At 41.0% G+C, this 17,183-nt stretch overlaps 1 protein-coding gene across 1 annotated transcript in view; it reads left to right on the top strand.

Moving 5' to 3' along the window:
- LRP1 (LDL receptor protein 1) overlaps positions 1-17,183 on the top strand; it is a 38,347-nt gene that overhangs the window by 16,802 nt on the left and 4,362 nt on the right. Inside the window, exons 2-62 of the mRNA XM_065484182.1 lie at positions 61-186; positions 724-756; positions 847-984; positions 1,045-1,173; positions 1,238-1,351; positions 1,411-1,533; positions 1,593-1,874; positions 1,936-2,098; positions 2,155-2,248; positions 2,315-2,446; positions 2,504-2,675; positions 2,730-2,861; positions 2,920-3,097; positions 3,149-3,382; positions 3,438-3,654; positions 3,710-3,899; positions 3,953-4,237; positions 4,293-4,517; positions 4,570-4,721; positions 4,779-5,037; positions 5,268-5,444; positions 5,505-5,750; positions 5,874-6,074; positions 6,135-6,339; positions 6,390-6,560; positions 6,615-6,859; positions 6,984-7,109; positions 7,171-7,398; positions 7,452-7,751; positions 7,813-8,052; positions 8,111-8,416; positions 8,475-8,606; positions 8,730-8,753; positions 8,881-9,137; positions 9,190-9,341; positions 9,395-9,642; positions 9,707-9,940; positions 9,998-10,178; positions 10,234-10,438; positions 10,488-10,677; positions 10,874-11,131; positions 11,189-11,416; positions 11,475-11,651; positions 11,712-11,840; positions 11,901-12,017; positions 12,069-12,440; positions 12,500-12,625; positions 12,679-12,930; positions 12,994-13,196; positions 13,260-13,665; positions 13,726-13,920; positions 13,978-14,339; positions 14,399-14,551; positions 14,613-14,881; positions 14,937-15,182; positions 15,623-15,823; positions 15,916-16,004; positions 16,062-16,316; positions 16,372-16,616; positions 16,672-16,850; positions 16,906-17,129. Coding sequence (XP_065340254.1) covers positions 61-186; positions 724-756; positions 847-984; positions 1,045-1,173; positions 1,238-1,351; positions 1,411-1,533; positions 1,593-1,874; positions 1,936-2,098; positions 2,155-2,248; positions 2,315-2,446; positions 2,504-2,675; positions 2,730-2,861; positions 2,920-3,097; positions 3,149-3,382; positions 3,438-3,654; positions 3,710-3,899; positions 3,953-4,237; positions 4,293-4,517; positions 4,570-4,721; positions 4,779-5,037; positions 5,268-5,444; positions 5,505-5,750; positions 5,874-6,074; positions 6,135-6,339; positions 6,390-6,560; positions 6,615-6,859; positions 6,984-7,109; positions 7,171-7,398; positions 7,452-7,751; positions 7,813-8,052; positions 8,111-8,416; positions 8,475-8,606; positions 8,730-8,753; positions 8,881-9,137; positions 9,190-9,341; positions 9,395-9,642; positions 9,707-9,940; positions 9,998-10,178; positions 10,234-10,438; positions 10,488-10,677; positions 10,874-11,131; positions 11,189-11,416; positions 11,475-11,651; positions 11,712-11,840; positions 11,901-12,017; positions 12,069-12,440; positions 12,500-12,625; positions 12,679-12,930; positions 12,994-13,196; positions 13,260-13,665; positions 13,726-13,920; positions 13,978-14,339; positions 14,399-14,551; positions 14,613-14,881; positions 14,937-15,182; positions 15,623-15,823; positions 15,916-16,004; positions 16,062-16,316; positions 16,372-16,616; positions 16,672-16,850; positions 16,906-17,129 — 12,132 coding nt within the window. The remainder of the gene's footprint in view (positions 1-60; positions 187-723; positions 757-846; positions 985-1,044; positions 1,174-1,237; positions 1,352-1,410; positions 1,534-1,592; positions 1,875-1,935; positions 2,099-2,154; positions 2,249-2,314; positions 2,447-2,503; positions 2,676-2,729; positions 2,862-2,919; positions 3,098-3,148; positions 3,383-3,437; positions 3,655-3,709; positions 3,900-3,952; positions 4,238-4,292; positions 4,518-4,569; positions 4,722-4,778; positions 5,038-5,267; positions 5,445-5,504; positions 5,751-5,873; positions 6,075-6,134; positions 6,340-6,389; positions 6,561-6,614; positions 6,860-6,983; positions 7,110-7,170; positions 7,399-7,451; positions 7,752-7,812; positions 8,053-8,110; positions 8,417-8,474; positions 8,607-8,729; positions 8,754-8,880; positions 9,138-9,189; positions 9,342-9,394; positions 9,643-9,706; positions 9,941-9,997; positions 10,179-10,233; positions 10,439-10,487; positions 10,678-10,873; positions 11,132-11,188; positions 11,417-11,474; positions 11,652-11,711; positions 11,841-11,900; positions 12,018-12,068; positions 12,441-12,499; positions 12,626-12,678; positions 12,931-12,993; positions 13,197-13,259; positions 13,666-13,725; positions 13,921-13,977; positions 14,340-14,398; positions 14,552-14,612; positions 14,882-14,936; positions 15,183-15,622; positions 15,824-15,915; positions 16,005-16,061; positions 16,317-16,371; positions 16,617-16,671; positions 16,851-16,905; positions 17,130-17,183) is intronic.

Here is a 17,183-nt window from a genome sequence, read left to right as displayed (position 1 = left end):
GCTCTGCGCTGGGTTCTATTTGACCTTTTAATGCTTAGCAATATTTGTTTTTGATTGCAGGGGAGAAATGCTCTGCAGAATTCCATAAATTCCCGTGCGCCGATGGGAAAAACTGCATAAATTCTAGTTGGAAGTGTGATGGCTTCAGTGACTGCGAAGATGGCTCAGACGAACCTGAAGACTGTCGTAAGTCATTTAAGCTCTATTTATTTATTAGAGCTTGCGGTGAAATCATTTCCTATTTTAAATCCTATAGCGACTACCGCACTGGGTGCATAATGCCGTTAATTTTTCTCGATTTGGCTCGACTTTTTCATTCTTATGCCAAACCTTGAAGTAACTAATAAACTACTTTAAACAATAATCTGTTCCTTCTAGCAATGTCTCTAGACTATTTTACACAGCAGATTTCTGTTTCATGCGCTTTACATTTAACTTTTTAGAATACCTCTCATTGTAAATTTAAGTATCCTAACAATCCTTTTAACCTTGTACGCACTGATTGCTTCCACGCATCTTCGCATTAGGTTGTGGTGCTAAATTAAATTTAAACAATTTGACTCAATTCCCAATCAATATAATTAATTTTGTATTCACCATTTTCAAGAAGACATTAGAATATTTACTCCGTTCTTTGTTCTAGTATGTTGTGCTGTAATAAACAAAAGTTTTACAAACTAATTCTTTGTGTAGCCAATTTAACCCACTAACTTGTTTGCTCAGGCAAATCATCCGGTGAGGCTCGGCTGAAAAGAGGTTTGTGACTGATTATTTTGTTAATAACACTGTTTATGTTTCATTCGCAATTATTAATTCTACTAACAAAATGGTTCAATATTCCCCCAGCTGTAGAGGTGTGCCAGCGAAAGCAGTTTTCATGCCCCATTTCAAACAAATGCATTCCTCACGGCTGGGTTTGCGATGGAGATGTTGACTGCAATGACGACAAAATCAAAGACAGCTCGGACGAAGACCCCGTGAGATGTAAATACCCTCTTGTATAGTACGGCTCAATTGAATAAATTTGAAAATTGCGACTCATAGGTCACAAGGAGCTCCACTGTCCGCCTCACATGACGAGGTGTGAGAATGGAAAGCAATGCATGCCTACGGCAGCCTTTTGCAATGACAGAATTGATTGCAAGGATGGATCTGACGAGGGAGACTTTTGTGGTGAGAAAAGTGCAATCTTGTGATAGTTCTTTAGTGAAATACAAAATTTAATTTGCAATATTAGGCCAAACCGAAGCTTGTGATGCTGCAAAGTGCAGCTATCAATGCAAAATGACGCGAAGCGGTGCTGTCTGTTACTGTCCTCTTGGACAACAACCCAATGGTACCGCGTGTGTTGGTATGTAATTTGAAGAATTATCTGAGATTCTGGAAACCAATTTTTGATTCCAACTACAGATGCCAATGAGTGCTTGACACCTGGTTCTTGTGACCAATTCTGCTCAAATACAATCGGGTCGTACACTTGCAGTTGCGTAGCAGGCTACCAGCTGCATGGAACCAACTGTAGAGCAATTAACGGTGGGTGAAATTGATTTTTTTTATATGCTCTTTAAACATTTTGAATTCATGAATTGCAGTACCTGTAAATACTGTGCCAACCTTGTTGCTTGCTAGTAAAGATGAGCTGCTAGTCCGAATTCAGATGGACGGGGCGCCAGTCCCTGGAAACAGTTCCTTACCTGTGGCGCAACTGTTTGGGATGGATTTTGATCACCGGAACAGAACCGTGTGTTTTATCTACTCAAGCAACAAAGCACAACTTGTGTGCGCAGATGTGAGCAACCTCTCGCGTTCCTGGCCCTTGCCTTTGCCACAGGTATTTACAGAGGATTGCAAACACCCCGCCTGCCAAGCCACGAGTAAGAAATTTTTTTTGACCTCAAGATTATTCAATCAATTTTTTATATTTTATTTCTGCAGCAATATCTGATATCGCTTTGGACTGGATAAGTGGCAGCTGGTATTTCCTGGATGATGCCAAAGAGATAATTTACCTGTGCAACTACAACCTGGTGTACTGCACTGTGCTGATTGATTTTGAAGTCAGCAAGCCAAGGGCAATTGCGCTAGACCCAACGAGAGGGTAAGTTTTCTCGACGTAGTAGATAATATTAAAGCTCAAACTGCTTGTCTTTTCAGCATCATGTTTTTCACCAAGTGGGGGATCTCTGCTCCTGGTTTAGAGAGGTCAAATCTGGATGGCTCTGAAAGAGAGCTTATTGTTGACCACAAAGTATGTTTGACGCCGTTATTTATATATTCAAATTGAAGCATCTTATATTTCGCTATGTTTGTTTAGATCACTTATCCGAATGGAGTTACTGTCGATTTTCCCAATAAGCATGTTTATTGGGTTGATTCGTTTCAGTCGCACGTTGAACGTGTTGATTATGATGGTGGCAACCGCAAAACTCTGAAGAAAGGCAGTGTGGTTTGTACCAATGGTTATAATAAAGAGAAAATCGTTTGATTTTTTTTTTAATTTTAGCTGGATCATATTCATGGAATAACAGTATTTGAAAACAAAGTTTACGTGTCTCTCCTAAAGTCGAAGAAAATCTATGAAATTGATCGATTTAGCAATATGGAACCCAAGCAAATTGAGTCATATAAAGATGTGAACCGAATCCTCGTCTATCATAGACAAAGGCAACCGGATGGTAATTGAACCATTTTAAATTGAAATCACTTCAATTAATTCTGACCGCTTTTAGTTAACCATCCATGCAAGTACAAAAATGGAAATTGTCAGCAAATTTGCGTCACCGCATTCAATCAGTCAAAGCCCTTTGCCCGATGCATGTGTCAGGAAGGTTTCAAACTCACCCATGATGGAAAGTGTATTGGTAGGCTTAATTTGCTTTGCACTGGTAAAGAAATTCTCCATTTCTAATTGGATTACAGCTTCAAAACAGACTGAATTCCTCATAATTTCCAAGGGAAGACCGCCGGCTATCAAGGGAATCTCGATGAACCGCAAGGTATCGGAGCAAGCCATGATCCCAATCAGCAGCGTTAGTAGACCCACTGCCATCGACTTTGACAAACGGACAGGGTTCATTTACTTCTCTGACCCACCCAAGTAAGATCTATAGGCGTTTTTAGTTCTTTATTAATCTCTCCTTGGCCTCAGATTCAGCATAGAAAGGAGAAAATTAGACGGATCCCAGCGTGAAACTGTGATTGATTCTGGAGTTAACAACTGCGAAGGCATCGCCATTGACTGGATGGCGAGGAACATCTATTGGACTGATGACATTCTCTTGCTTATAAAGGTGGCCAAGCTTGACAACCCGAAAATCTCTAAGACTCTGTTGCATGAGAACTTTCATCATCCTCGGGATATTGTTTTAGACCCATTGAAAGGGTAAGGCTTCTTGCATTTGCTTGACATAATATAAAGTTGTCAATAAATATGCCAGGTTTATGTACTGGGCAGACTGGGCTGAAGGGTCCACCTCGCTAGGTGGTAGAATTGAACGAGCAGCAATGGATGGCTCCCAACGCCAGATCTTTGTCAGCAAAGATCTGAAGTGGCCGAGTGGTCTGAGCATTGATTATGTCAGCAAAAAACTCTACTGGTGTGATGTTAGCACTAACCAGATTGAGAGAATCAACTTGGATGGATCTCAACAAGAGGCAATTGCACTATAAATTGAACCTAACAGGCTAAATAACTGACATTTTTCTGCAGACAATATTGGAAGGAAGTCGATTGTATAACCCTTATGGCTTGGCCTACTATAAGAATATGCTCTTTTGGACGGAAAAGCAGAATGGGTCTGTTGTCAAATACTTCTTGGAAAACAAAACGCTTGAAATATTGGCAGTATTGAACCCACCTGTATATTATGTTGTCGTTTTTGACAACTCTTCGCAAGTTGGTCAGTCTTTTTCGCAACTTTGTAAATCTTTTTTTTAACTCTGATGTTTATAGGTATCAACGATTGTTCCAACAGCTCCACTAACCAATGCCCTGAACTCTGCCTATCTTCACCAGAAGGGCCTGTTTGTGCTTGCAAAGATGGATTTAAATTAAATACGTCAAACACTGTGTTTACTTGCGATGTCAACACTTCTTTTGTACCCTTCATAAGGTGTAATCAAACCGAATTCCAGTGTGCGAAAAACCTCAATTGCATTGAAAAGCACTATTTATGTGATGGTGACGATGACTGCAAGGATGGCTCCGATGAAAATATTGAGCCTGGTGGTGCTTGCTGTAAGTTGAACAACGATCGCATGAATAGCGCATTTTTAATTTGAATCATTTGCAGACAATGTGACCTGTGGACCCGATCAGTTTTCCTGCAGTCAGCATTACTGCATTGAAAAGCAGAGAGTGTGTGATGGCAATTTGGATTGTATAGATGGAGAGGATGAAGTTCATTGTGAGAACAATTCGTTCACTGATCAGACAAAATGTGATGGACGACAGATCCACCCAAGTTGGCTGTGCGATGGTGAAAAAGATTGCGAAGACGGTTCTGATGAAGTTAATTGTGAGAAAACAATATTTTGTGCTGACATGTATGTCTAATTAATTTAATTTAGGTAATCCAAACAAGGAGTGCGGTGCTTTTGAATTTCGGTGCAACAACTCTCACTGCATAGCAGCAGCTTTAGTGTGCGATGGATACATAGACTGCGCTGACCATAGCGATGAAACAGATTGCCAAAAAGTCGAGTGCGATTTAAACACCTCTGTAAGCAATTACGCTCTATTGAATGGCAGATATCTCTCTTACCAACTTATTTTCTAGTTCACATGCGACAAGTACGTTTGCTTGCCAAAATACTTGCTGTGCGATTTAAAGGCAGATTGTGCTGATGGATCTGATGAGCATGATTGCGCATATGTAACTGGCGTGGTGTACCACCACCATGAGTTGGAATATAACATTAGCCGAAAATATTGCGAAAGACATGGATTCCTTTGCAAGGATATGTCTGAATGTATCAACCGCCGTTTTGTTTGTGATGGCCAGGCAGATTGCCTTGATGGATCTGATGAAGTTGGATGTGAGTTGAACACATTTTTTTCCAGAAAATAACACTAACCTAGAAGTTAGTATTCAAATTTTATTATTGGAGTTTATTCATCATTTTAAATTTAATCTTATTTTTGAACTCTACAAGGTCTTTGATCTCACTGGCCCATTTTCTGCTCAGTATGCTTGAAAGCTTCAAAAGGGCTTATTAACTTATTTGGTTAAAAATGCAAGAATTACTATATTTATTTATTGCATTAGGTGAGAAAACAATCTGCAGTGGTAAAAATTGCACATCTGCATTGTCCCCTCCGAAGATAAGCCCCTGTGAATTTCCCTCACGTCTTTGTGACAATGGCACCAAGTGCATAGAAGTGGGTCAGCTTTGTAACAATGTTAAAGACTGCGTGGACGGCTCAGACGAGGGACTTAGATGTGGTAAGTTTGTTGCTACTTATAAATTAATTAAAAGAGTATTTATTATCTTTTAAATTGTAGACGAAGATCAGTGCCGGCACAATCGTGGCTGTAGTCACATGTGCCAGAACACACCCGAAGGCTCAATCTGCTACTGCCCGGACAATTTGAACCTGCAAACTGACAGCTTGACCTGTTTGAAAAACCACCCTTGTGATGTGTGGGGCACATGCTCACAACAATGCTTGAATATTGGGAAAAGGCACAAATGCGCCTGCATAGATGGTTACAAACTGCAAGCTGACAGATTCAGTTGTGAAAGCAAAGGTATGCTTGCTCTAATAAAGGATCTTTCAAGATTTTAGTGCCTCTTTGAGCACTGGGTGCAATGTTCTGCTAAATTAGGTGCTAAAAGTAAATCACGGCCACTAAAACTTAAAAATATTGCAGATCCAGCCGTCCCTTACGTCATATTCAGCAACAGGCATGAAATTCGTGGAGTAGACTTGCATAATTTGCAGATGAGACCTTTGGTTTCGTCTTTGAAGAACACGATTGCCTTGGATTTCTTCCACTCTGATGAGGGAGACACAATATTCTGGACTGATGTGATTGATGACAAGATTTATCAAGGTGTTCTGGCTGGAGGATGTAAGCCAAATTTTATTTTTAATGCCAGATTCGAAATATTCACTTTTACTTTGCTTGTAGCTTTGATCAATATTAAAGCTGTTGTGAAAACTGGACTCTCCACTGCTGAGGGCTTGGCTGTTGACTGGATTGGACATAATTTGTACTGGGTCGAGAGCAACTTGGACCAGATTGAAGTTGCTAAGCTGAACAGCAGTTTCCGAAGAACGTTAATCGCTGGGGACATGGAATCGCCTCGAGCAATCGCTCTGGACCCCAGATTTGGGTAATTTTTGTTATTTTTCTCCTATTTTATCTCATTAATGGCTTGTGCAGATATTTATTCTGGACAGACTGGGACACAAATGGTCCAAGAATCGAAAGGTGCAGCATGAGTGGAGAGGGAAGACAGTTAATTGTTAGAGTCGACAAAGTTACAAACGGAGGCTGGCCCAATGGACTTACTCTTGATTACGTTCTCCAAAGAATCTACTGGATCGATGCAAAGTAAAGCTTAAAAGTACTTTATTAATTTGGCATAACCTTGTAATCATCTTACAGATCCGATTCGATTCACACTTCTAACTATGATGGAGGCGACTATCGAGAGGTGATGCGAGGGCATGAGACTCAAACTCATCCCTTTGCTATTGCCTTGTTTGAAAATTATGTGTATTGGACTGACTGGAGGACAAACTCAGTCATCAGAGCTTCAAAATGGAATGGTTCTGATATAAGTGTCATCCAAAGGACCTTAACTCAGCCTTTCGATATTCAAATCTTACATCCGAGCCGTCAACCTAAAGGTAAGAATTCATTTATTGTGTGATTTATTGTTTTGAGCATTTAGATGTGCCTTTTAGTGTAGCCTTTCTATTGATTTTTGAAAAGATTTTTGACAGGGATGATTAATTATACACATATTTTAAGCAAAAAATCCGTGTGGCGACAATAATGGTGGGTGTTCGCATTTGTGTCTGATCAGTTTCAACCAAACATTCAAATGCGCTTGCCCTCACGTGATGAAACTGGATGATGATCAAAAAACTTGTAAAGGTATGTTATAATCTGGATCACCTGTCGAGAAGAAGTCAATAATATCTGCCACAAATTTCAGTCAATGAGACTGTCTTGCTTTTTTCGCGAGCAAATGAAATCCGAGGAGTTGACCTCAGCTTGCCCTACTACCACACAATACCGACAATAAGTCTCCCACAAGTTTTGACTCCATCACAAATAGACTTTTATGCGAAGAATCGACAAATCTACTGGGCAGACACACAGGTCAATGAGATTAAGAGGACAAATCTTTCTGGCAGCAACATCGACATTGTACTAGACACAGGTAAAGTTATAACCCTTAAAAACTTTGTCTTAAAATTAATTTGGTATTATTAGCCATTGAAAGCCCTGGGGGTCTGGCGATTGATTGGATATCCGGAAACATGTTCATCGCCTCTACAGGAAACTCTCAGAACCGAATCATTGCTTGCAATCTGGAGGGTGAATTTTTCACCAAAATTGTGGTGAACGATTTGACTGATGTCAAGTCTCTGGCGCTGGACCCTCTCCGAGGAGATCTCTTCTGGAGTGATGTTCGTGACAACTCATTCTCTATTGAAACTGCAAAAATGGATGGCAGTTTGAGAAAAACCATCACATCTTATAATCAGACCCATGCAAAGCGTGTGCCACAAAGTAAAAAAAAATTACCAACAATTTTTTCGTGAGACTGAATGCTCTTCTCTTTCCTGGATAGGTCTATTCGTGGATCTGGATGATATGCGTCTTTATTGGACTGACGTTGAAAAATCTGCAATTATGTACTACGAGTTATTGCATCCTGAATTGAAGACAGTCCCTCTTGATGACCGAATTCAGCCGACATCTCTTGTGATTTACCAAGGCTCCATTTATTACTCAAACGCTCTGGATTCGGCCATTCATGTAGCTGACAAAACCACTGGGAAAAATGACAGGATTTTGAGAAATAATACAGGTACGCTTGAAAATTGTCAATGGAGAGCTTGTAATTAAAAAAATTATTTTTGTTTTAGTGGACATCCTTTCCTTGAAAATTTATGACCCATCAATCCAAACTGGAGACAACCTGTGCTCAGTCAACAAAGGCAATTGCTCACACTTGTGTCTACCCATTTCTGCGACGCAAAGAGTGTGTCGTTGCGCTGTTGGATATAGAACTGACCCAATGGACCACACAAAATGCATAGGCGTTGATGAGTTCTTGATGTACTCGATAAACTGGGAAATCAAAGGGCTTCCACTTGGCGATGAGAACATGACTGATGTGCTATCGCCAATTTCCAGAGTTTCGATGGCAACCAGCATTGATTTCCATGCTGGTTTGTTTCTTATCTTGTTTTTAGTGGCATTTTGTCAGGAACAATTTTCTTGTTTTAGAAATGGACTTGTTGTTCTGGGTTGATTCTGAACAAGGTAGTGTCACAAGTATCAAGCGCGATGGTACAAACCGACGCACAATTGTGGAGCACCATGATTCTGTGGAAAATATTGCAATTGACTGGATTTCTGGTTAGTTTCTACTGCTTTTTTACATTATGCTTTACTGCACGCATTTGAAATAGTATTTATGTGTAGTTCACCTTTGCATAAACTAGAGAATTTACTGCAACATTATTCTGTTTGTTTCTTTAGGTTTGGCTGTTGACTGGATTGCAGGTAATATGATTTCATTATTAGTTTTTGTAGATTGCTTTGCAAGTTTGAACTTAAAAGTCACATATTTATTGATATGTGCTAAATAATTAACTAACTAACACTTGTATATCAATTCCTTTTATTGTAGGAAATGTCTATTGGACTGATCCAAAGTTCAGTGTAATTGAGGTTTCCCGTTTGGATGGTTCATTTCGATATGTGGTCATCAACGGGGATATGGAAAAACCCGTGATTATTGTCGTCGATCCAGTTGCTGGCCTGCTTTTTTGGGTGGATCGAGGAAAAAATCCCCGAATTGAAAGTGCGCGACTAGACGGATCAAACAGAAAGATCTTATTGACAGAAGACGTTCGACAAGTCAATGACCTCGCCCTTGATTATAAGGCATTATAACTATCTCAAGTTGAAATTCCTTTTCTTACGTGCATTTTTGCAGACTAAAAAGTTGTACTGGTGCAACACAAGCACTAAAAATATCGAGAGCGTAAATTATGATGGCACAGAACGAAAACAAATTCTTGATGCTGCTGAATCGATAAATCCTGTTGCTGTCGCAATTTTCAAAGATCACATTTTCTGGATTGACATGTAATACATTTTCTATATCCATGAATTTTAAATCTAATTTGCTATTTAAACAGCACTGAAGGCCATGGCAGCATCAAGCAGGCGCCGTTGCAATCGCCCTCCGATTTTCTATTGCTGCAGCATGGGCTTGGAGAGTCACTCAAAGATATCCAAATTTTCTCTAAGGAACAGCAGTCAGGTACAAATGGATGCTCTAACAACAACGGAGGCTGTCAAGAATTGTGCCTGTTCAATGGCACTCACCCAGTTTGTGCTTGTGCACATGGAAAAACTACCGCCAAGGATGGAAAGACATGTGAAGGTGATATCAATTATTGTAATTTTTCCTGCACAGCTTTATAAAATTAAAAACTTGAATATTTCAGATTATGACAGTTTCCTGATGTACTCACGCGTCACTAAAATTGATAGCATCCACATGTTTGATGAATTTAATCGAAATGCTCCTTTCCAAAGCATAAAATCTACGGAATTCATGGGCAATACCATTGGTCTTGCTTTCGATTACAAGCGCCAAACAATATATTATTCAGATATTCAAAAAGGCAGCATTAACAGTGTATATTTCAACGGAACTTCACACAAAGTCATTTTAGACAGTAAGATAGTTATCAGGATTAAATTTACTTGTCTTACTTATATATTTAAACTCCTAGAGCTTGGTTCAGTAGAGGGTTTAGCTTATGAAAAATTCACCCACAAAATCTTCTGGACATGCACCAATGATGCCACAATTAATAGCTATTCACTAAACTCCAACACTTCCGAACCAGATGTCTTGCTTCAACTTGGATCTACTGGGAAGCCTAGAGGCATCGCTTTGGACTCATGTAGCGAGTAAGTAGCTTAAAAAGTTTTGTGATGGAAATTTTGACTAAATATATTTTTCCAGGAGGGTTTATTGGACCAATTGGGACAGTTCTAAACCTGCAATTCAGAGGTCATATTTCCGTTCCACTGGAGTCGAATCAATCATCACTACAGACATTAAAATGCCAAACGCCATTACACTGGACCACAAAGAAATCAAAATATATTGGGCAGACGCACGATTGGACAAAATAGAGCGGTGCGAATATGATGGCAGAAACAGAATCGTAATGTTATCATACATTTTTGTATGTAGAAGTAATTTTCCCCTCTTAGATTTTGTCAAAAACTAATCTTCAACATCCTTTTGATATCACCGTGTATGGGGACTTTGTGTTTTGGACGGACTGGGTCACTCATGCTGTAATGAGAGCCAACAAGTACACTGGGGAAGGCACCGTCGTCCTACGCAAAGATGTTCCTCGTCCCATGGGTATCATTGCAGTTGCTGAAGATGCGGACGATTGTAAGCAAAGATTACCTCCAATTTACTCCCCACAATATTGTCGTAGCAATATATTATAATAATCTAATATTAATCATAACACCAGTCTAATAGCTAATTTGCAACGACTGCTATTATTGTGACAGCCATAATTATTAATTTTAATCTGGAAGAACGTAACAATTTACTCTACATAAATGGATTAAAAAAATTTTAGGTACTGCCTCGTCTAGTCCGTGCAGAATAATGAACGGTGGCTGTCTGGATATTTGCACAATAAAGAACGGAGTAGTAGCCTGTGTTTGCCGAAACGGCCGAAAACTCTTGGAAGATGGCAAGACTTGCGTGCCAATGAAGAACACTTGCGAGGCTAGTCAGTTCCAATGCGGCAATGGTGGGTGCATACCGTTCACACTCACCTGCGATACCTTCCCACATTGCACTGACCAATCAGACGAAGAACAAATCTACTGCAGTAAGATTTATAATATATGCATAATGAATTTTTGATTTCAATACTCTACCGTTTCAGCGACAAGAAAATGCCCCGCAAACTACTTTAAGTGCAACAACCTTCGTTGTATTAATTCAACGTCTGTGTGCGATGAAGTAAACGATTGCGGTGATAACTCTGATGAGTTGACTTGCACTGCTTGCCCTGATGATAATTTCCGTTGCAAAAATGGAACGTGCATCAGGAAGATTCTTGTTTGTGACGGAGATTCTGACTGCCCTGATGCTAGCGATGAAATGAATTGCAGTGAGTTAAGAGATAGCCATGATTTTTGTGAGATTGATATTTAATCTCCCAAAACTAGAGCCTGTTGATTGCTCAAACAAGAGAAAGCAGTATGATTCGTTCAACAAAGGCTTGAGTGAAGCTACCCTCATCAATTGTAATTTCACCACAGCCTGCATACATCCCAAGTGGATTTGTGATGGAGAAAATGATTGCTGGGACAACAGCGATGAGGAAAACTGCCCAACAACGACTGGTAATTTATATATAGCTTCCGCTGTGTAATAATGATACACAACAATTATTCATGAAATAGCTCCAAGTCCTTGTGGTAACGGTCAATTCCGTTGTGATAGTGGGATTTGCATTGACCAAAGTTGGGTTTGTGATGGTGAAAATGACTGCAATGAGGAATTCACACCAAGTTCTGATGAGAGAGACTGTGGTAAGTGCAATCCTTAATTACATATAGAGTTCATTTCTTAAAAAGCAAATTAATTTACAGCAAAGAGATCTTGTGGCCCCGACTCCTGGACATGCAAGAATGGGGAGTGTATTCCGCATGGGCTGTACTGCAACGGAAATCCAGACTGCATTGATAGATCTGATGAAGAAGAATGCAGTATGTATATTGCATCTTGGTTGTAAAAATCTTTACAATATTTTTTCCCAGATCCTGTGGGTGCATGCCCCACTGGGAATTTTGAGTGCAAGAGCGGCAAGTGCATTTATCGCAAATATTTGTGCGATGGGAACCCAGACTGTCCAGACAAGGATGATGAGCTGCGAGAGAATTGCGAAACAGAATGCAGCTCGTCTGATTTCCTCTGTCTCAACAGGCATTGCATTAGTAACCACTACTTTTGTGATGGTGACAACGATTGTGGAGACAATTCTGACGAGCCCGATGGCTGCGCTGGGGTCACAGGAAAATGCGAGTCCAACGAATTCAGCTGTGCCAATGAGCAGTGCATTTCACTATCAAACTTGTGCGACGGTCGCAAAGATTGTTATGATGGCTCAGATGAGATTCCTGGAATCTGTCGTAAGTTACCCCACTTACAACTTTTCAAGCTGTTTCTAATCTGCTTATTCCGGTTTCAGGAAACTTCACCAGAGGAGGCTGCTCAGACGATGAGTTTCTGTGCAACAACAACATCTGTCTTCACGATAAATTAGTTTGCAACAACGAAAATGACTGCGGAGATTTCAGCGATGAAACTGGATGCAGTAAGAGGGAATTTGTAAACATATATGAATCAAAACTCAACATTTTTTCCCAGATATTGCAGATTGCGCGAAGCCCGGCATCTGTGCTCATATTTGTGTCGAAAAGAAAATCGGCTATGAATGCAAGTGTCGACCTGGCTACACAGTTAATCCCAATGACAAGCAACTCTGCGTCGATATTAACGAATGTGAAACTCAATACCCCTGCTCTCAAATGTGCCGCAACACTCTGGGGTCATATGCCTGCTCGTGTACGGATGACTATATCCTCAAACCCAACAAGCATTCATGCAAGGCTAATTCATGTGAGTTGTACTGTGAGCGATCATTATGCGTCAGTATGTTGACGAGGATATTATTTTCATTAGCTGTGGAGCCAAGCCTTATTTTCACCAACAAATACTACATTCGGGAAGTTGATTTAACTGGAGACGTCACCCTACTCGCCACCAACCTGACGAATGCAGTCGCACTTGATTTTGACTACAGTTCAAATTGTATTTATTGGTCAGAAATCACAAGTCGCCAGAGTGTCATCAAGAAAAGATGCAACGATACGTCTAATCCAGAGGTAATGCACCCACTGTTTTACCCTTTAAAAGAATCTTTCAAAAACTTTGGCTTTTATTCATAGGTCATCGCTACTGGAACCGTTAAAAACCCGGATGGATTAGCTGTTGATTGGGTTGGTAGAAATCTCTACTGGTGTGACAAAACCTCAGACACCATCGAGGTGTCCAAGTTGGACGGGCGTTTCCGAAAGGTGCTGATCAGCACTGGGCTTGAAGAGCCGCGAGCGATTACAGTGGACCCGCACCACGGTTACATGTACTGGACCGATTGGGGCAAGGATCCACACATTGGCCGGGCTGGCATGGATGGTACCAGCCAGCGAATCATCATTAAGGATAACCTGGGCTGGCCAAACGCGTTGACGATTGCCTATGACACCAATGAAATATTTTGGGCAGACGCAGACAAGGATTACATCGCAGTCGCTAGCCTTGATGGATCCAACAGAAGGATAGTTATGGGCAGAGGTATGCTAATTTGCTACTTACAGTTAGTTTAGTTTGATCATAACCATTTCAATATTTCAGCAACCTCGCCAGATTTGAAGCTACACCATGTGTTCGGCATAACTGTTTTTGAGGACTATATTTACTGGACAGACTGGGAGTTGAAATCTGTGGAACGGTGCCACAAGTACAGAGGCAATGAATGCGCGACGCTTGCAACCACCATACATAGGCCAATGGTCATCAAAGCTTACCACCCGCACAGGCAACTGCCTCGTAAGTAAATTATTTATTGCACTCGCCATTCCAATTCAATACTCCTTGCGTCAACAGCCAAAGTCAACCCTTGCGAGAAACTCAACTGCTCCACACTGTGCCTGCTGAACCCTGGTGGCGGGGCACAGTGCAGTTGCCCAGATAATTTTGTGCTGGATAAAAATGGCTACGACTGCAACTCCAACTGCACGTCGGCTCACTTCCGCTGCCCCAACGCCTACAAGTGCATTCCGTTCTGGTGGAAATGCGACACTCAGATTGACTGCGCAGACGGTTCTGACGAGCCTGCTGACTGCCCCAAGTTTACATGCCTGCCTGGACAGTTCCAATGTGACCAACAGACCTGTCACCACCCATCAGAGATTTGCAATGGAAAGAAAGATTGTGCCGATGGGACGGACGAGGCAGAATGCGACAACGTAATTTTATTCCTCAATATCTTTCACTGATTTAAAATTGATTTTTCTTAATCTTGTAGTTCACTTGTCTACCAAGCTTCTTCAAATGTCCAGCGCACGGAAATGAAACTGCTAAGTGCATACCAGAGAGTAAGAAATGTGACCAAACTCCAGACTGCCTTGGAAAGGAGGATGAAATAGGCTGCGAATTCAAAACGTGTGCCCCAAACCAGGTACTTTCTCAAAATATTCTGCTGTTATAATTATGTCTCGTAATTCCTTTCCTTCCTGAAGTTCCTCTGTGCCAATGGAAGATGCATACCAACTATTTGGGCTTGTGATCAAGAAGATGACTGCGGCGACAATTCAGATGAGCACTTGAAATGCTCAGATCAAACTTGTTCCAACCAAGAGTTTCGCTGCGCATCAGGTCGCTGTATTCCTAAGGCGTGGCATTGCGACGGAGATGCGGACTGCAAAGGGGGCGATGATGAGCCTGAAGTATGCAAAGATGATCTATATCATCATTGTGCTCCATCCTACTTCAAGTGCAATAACACCAAGTGAGTTCATTTGTCACTGTCTCGATGAATCATATGTCTAAAATTCCAATTCCAGATGCATCCCTGGTAGATACAAGTGTGATTATGAAAATGACTGTGGAGACAATTCAGATGAGGCAAACTGCCATCCCAGAAACTGTAGCGAATCTGAGTTCAGGTGTAATGATGGTCGGTGCATCCGAGGAGATCTCAAATGCAACGGAGAACACAACTGTTTTGACTTAAGTGATGAGAAGAACTGCTCAGTCATTTGTGATGAAACGGAGTTCAGGTGCAAGACTATGGCCATCTGTATCCAAAAGTAAGTGTAACACATAATTTGTGGGCGAGAAAATGGACGAAATCAATGATCAAAAAGGTTTTTGGTGACTGTCAACTTCTCACCAAGCTCGCATTGTTGAGCACTTGCAATTTGAGTCTCCAAGCGATGTTTGGGGGTCGAGCGCGGGCTGATTTTCGCCTACATTTGATTCTCTTGCATCGCAATGGCAGTTCCATTTGGATTTGGTCGAAAGCAGTCCGCCTCGCTACTGCTGGTTTGCACGTTTCCAGCATGCGTGAATTAATTTAACTAAGTTGTTTGCTATCAGAGGTCGCTCATTTCGAAAGAAGTGAACTGATTACAAAAAAACTCGTTTTTACTGATCATATCCAAAATTATATTTTTGTTGTTAAGGGTGGAAACCTGTAAAGTTTTTATAATCATCCATCTAACTTGAATGTATTATTTGTTATTCTCAGATCTTGGATGTGTGATGGAGAGCCTGACTGTCTGGACGGATCAGATGAGAAGGACTGTTCAAATACTACCTGTCCACAGTTCACTTGTGATAATGGTAGATGTCTTGAGAGAATGTTGCGGTGTGATGGTGACAATGATTGTGATGACAACTCTGATGAAGAAGGTTGTGAAAATTGGTCATGTGAGCCAGGAAGATTCAGGTAAGGATCGCATATTTGTATTTGCATAATCTTTTATACATAATAAATCCTATTTTTAACCCATTTGGTAATATTCTTCCCTCTCACCACAGGTGCAAAAACCATATTTGCATATTGGAAGAAGACGTTTGTGATGGAATCAATAATTGTGGGGACGATTCTGATGAATCTGAACACGCGTGTAAGTGAATCATGAAGTCAAAATGATTAAGTTTAATTATTTAATGTTGCATTTAAGGTATGCAAAAAGGTGGTTGTGAAGCCCATAAATTCCAATGCCGAAATGGTCTTTGCATTGTTGAATCTTCTAAGTGCAACAACCTCGACGATTGCGGAGACAATAGTGACGAAGAAGACTGCAGTAACACTGGCCCGTGTGTGTTTGGAGCTTGCTCTCAAATTTGCAACGTGAAGAAAGGTCAACATTTCACTTGCAAGTGCGCTCCAGGATACTCTCAGAGCTCGGAGAAGTCCAAAGGTTGCATCGCTGAAGGTAAATATTCACTCTGAAATTTTAGCTCTATCTTGACGGTCATTAATTTTCTCAGGCGAGCCAGCGTATTTAATGGTTGCTAGTGATTCTGAACTGAAAAAGATCAACCCATACAAGGGAACAGAAATAGGCGAATTCATAAGAACAGCCGGGGCAAACTATAAAATTGAGACAGTGGATATTCTGTTCTTCAGCCATGAGTCGATTCATCTATTTTGGACTGACCACGTTAAAAAAGTCATTCAGAGTTTGTCTCTCCCAGTCAAGAATCGGGTGAAGAGAGAAGAACCCAGAACAATCGTAAGTGCTGTTCAGTAAAGTGCGAATTGAAATTCTCACGCATTTCCTACATTAGATCTCTGGACTAAAAGACCCTCGCGGTCTGACGGTTGACTGGGTGAACATGAAAATCTACTACGTTGATGCTGGTGCCGACGTCATCAAGGTTTCAACCTTAGATGGCAAGTTGACCGTATTGTTGGTCAACTCTAGTTTAGATGAGCCGCACGACATCAAGGTGGACCCAGAGTCAGGGTAAGTTACTTATTTGACTTCTTTAGAGTCAATGAAACCAATTGCTCTATCACAGCTGGATGTTCTGGTCCGACTGGGGGAAAAAGCCAAGAATTGAAACCGCGAGAATGGATGGCTCTGAAAGAAGAGTGTTGGTGGACAAAATGGTGCAGTGGCCGACTGGTTTGACTATCGACTACCCTGCTAGACGGCTCTATTGGACCGATCCCAAAGCACTGACCATCAGTAGTGTTGATTTGAATGGCAGAGACAGGCATGAGATCAAGAAGTTCAGCGCTGGTAATTTAAATATTTGGACTAATATTATTTTAGTTTCAAGCGAATGTGGTTCGC

The sequence above is a fragment of the Cloeon dipterum genome, chromosome 3, assembly GCF_949628265.1.
Source record: "Cloeon dipterum chromosome 3, ieCloDipt1.1, whole genome shotgun sequence".
Taxonomy (NCBI): Eukaryota; Metazoa; Arthropoda; class Insecta; order Ephemeroptera; family Baetidae; genus Cloeon; species Cloeon dipterum.
The sequence above is the reverse complement of the archived record's forward strand: the minus strand, read 5'-3'. Positions and strand labels throughout refer to the sequence as shown.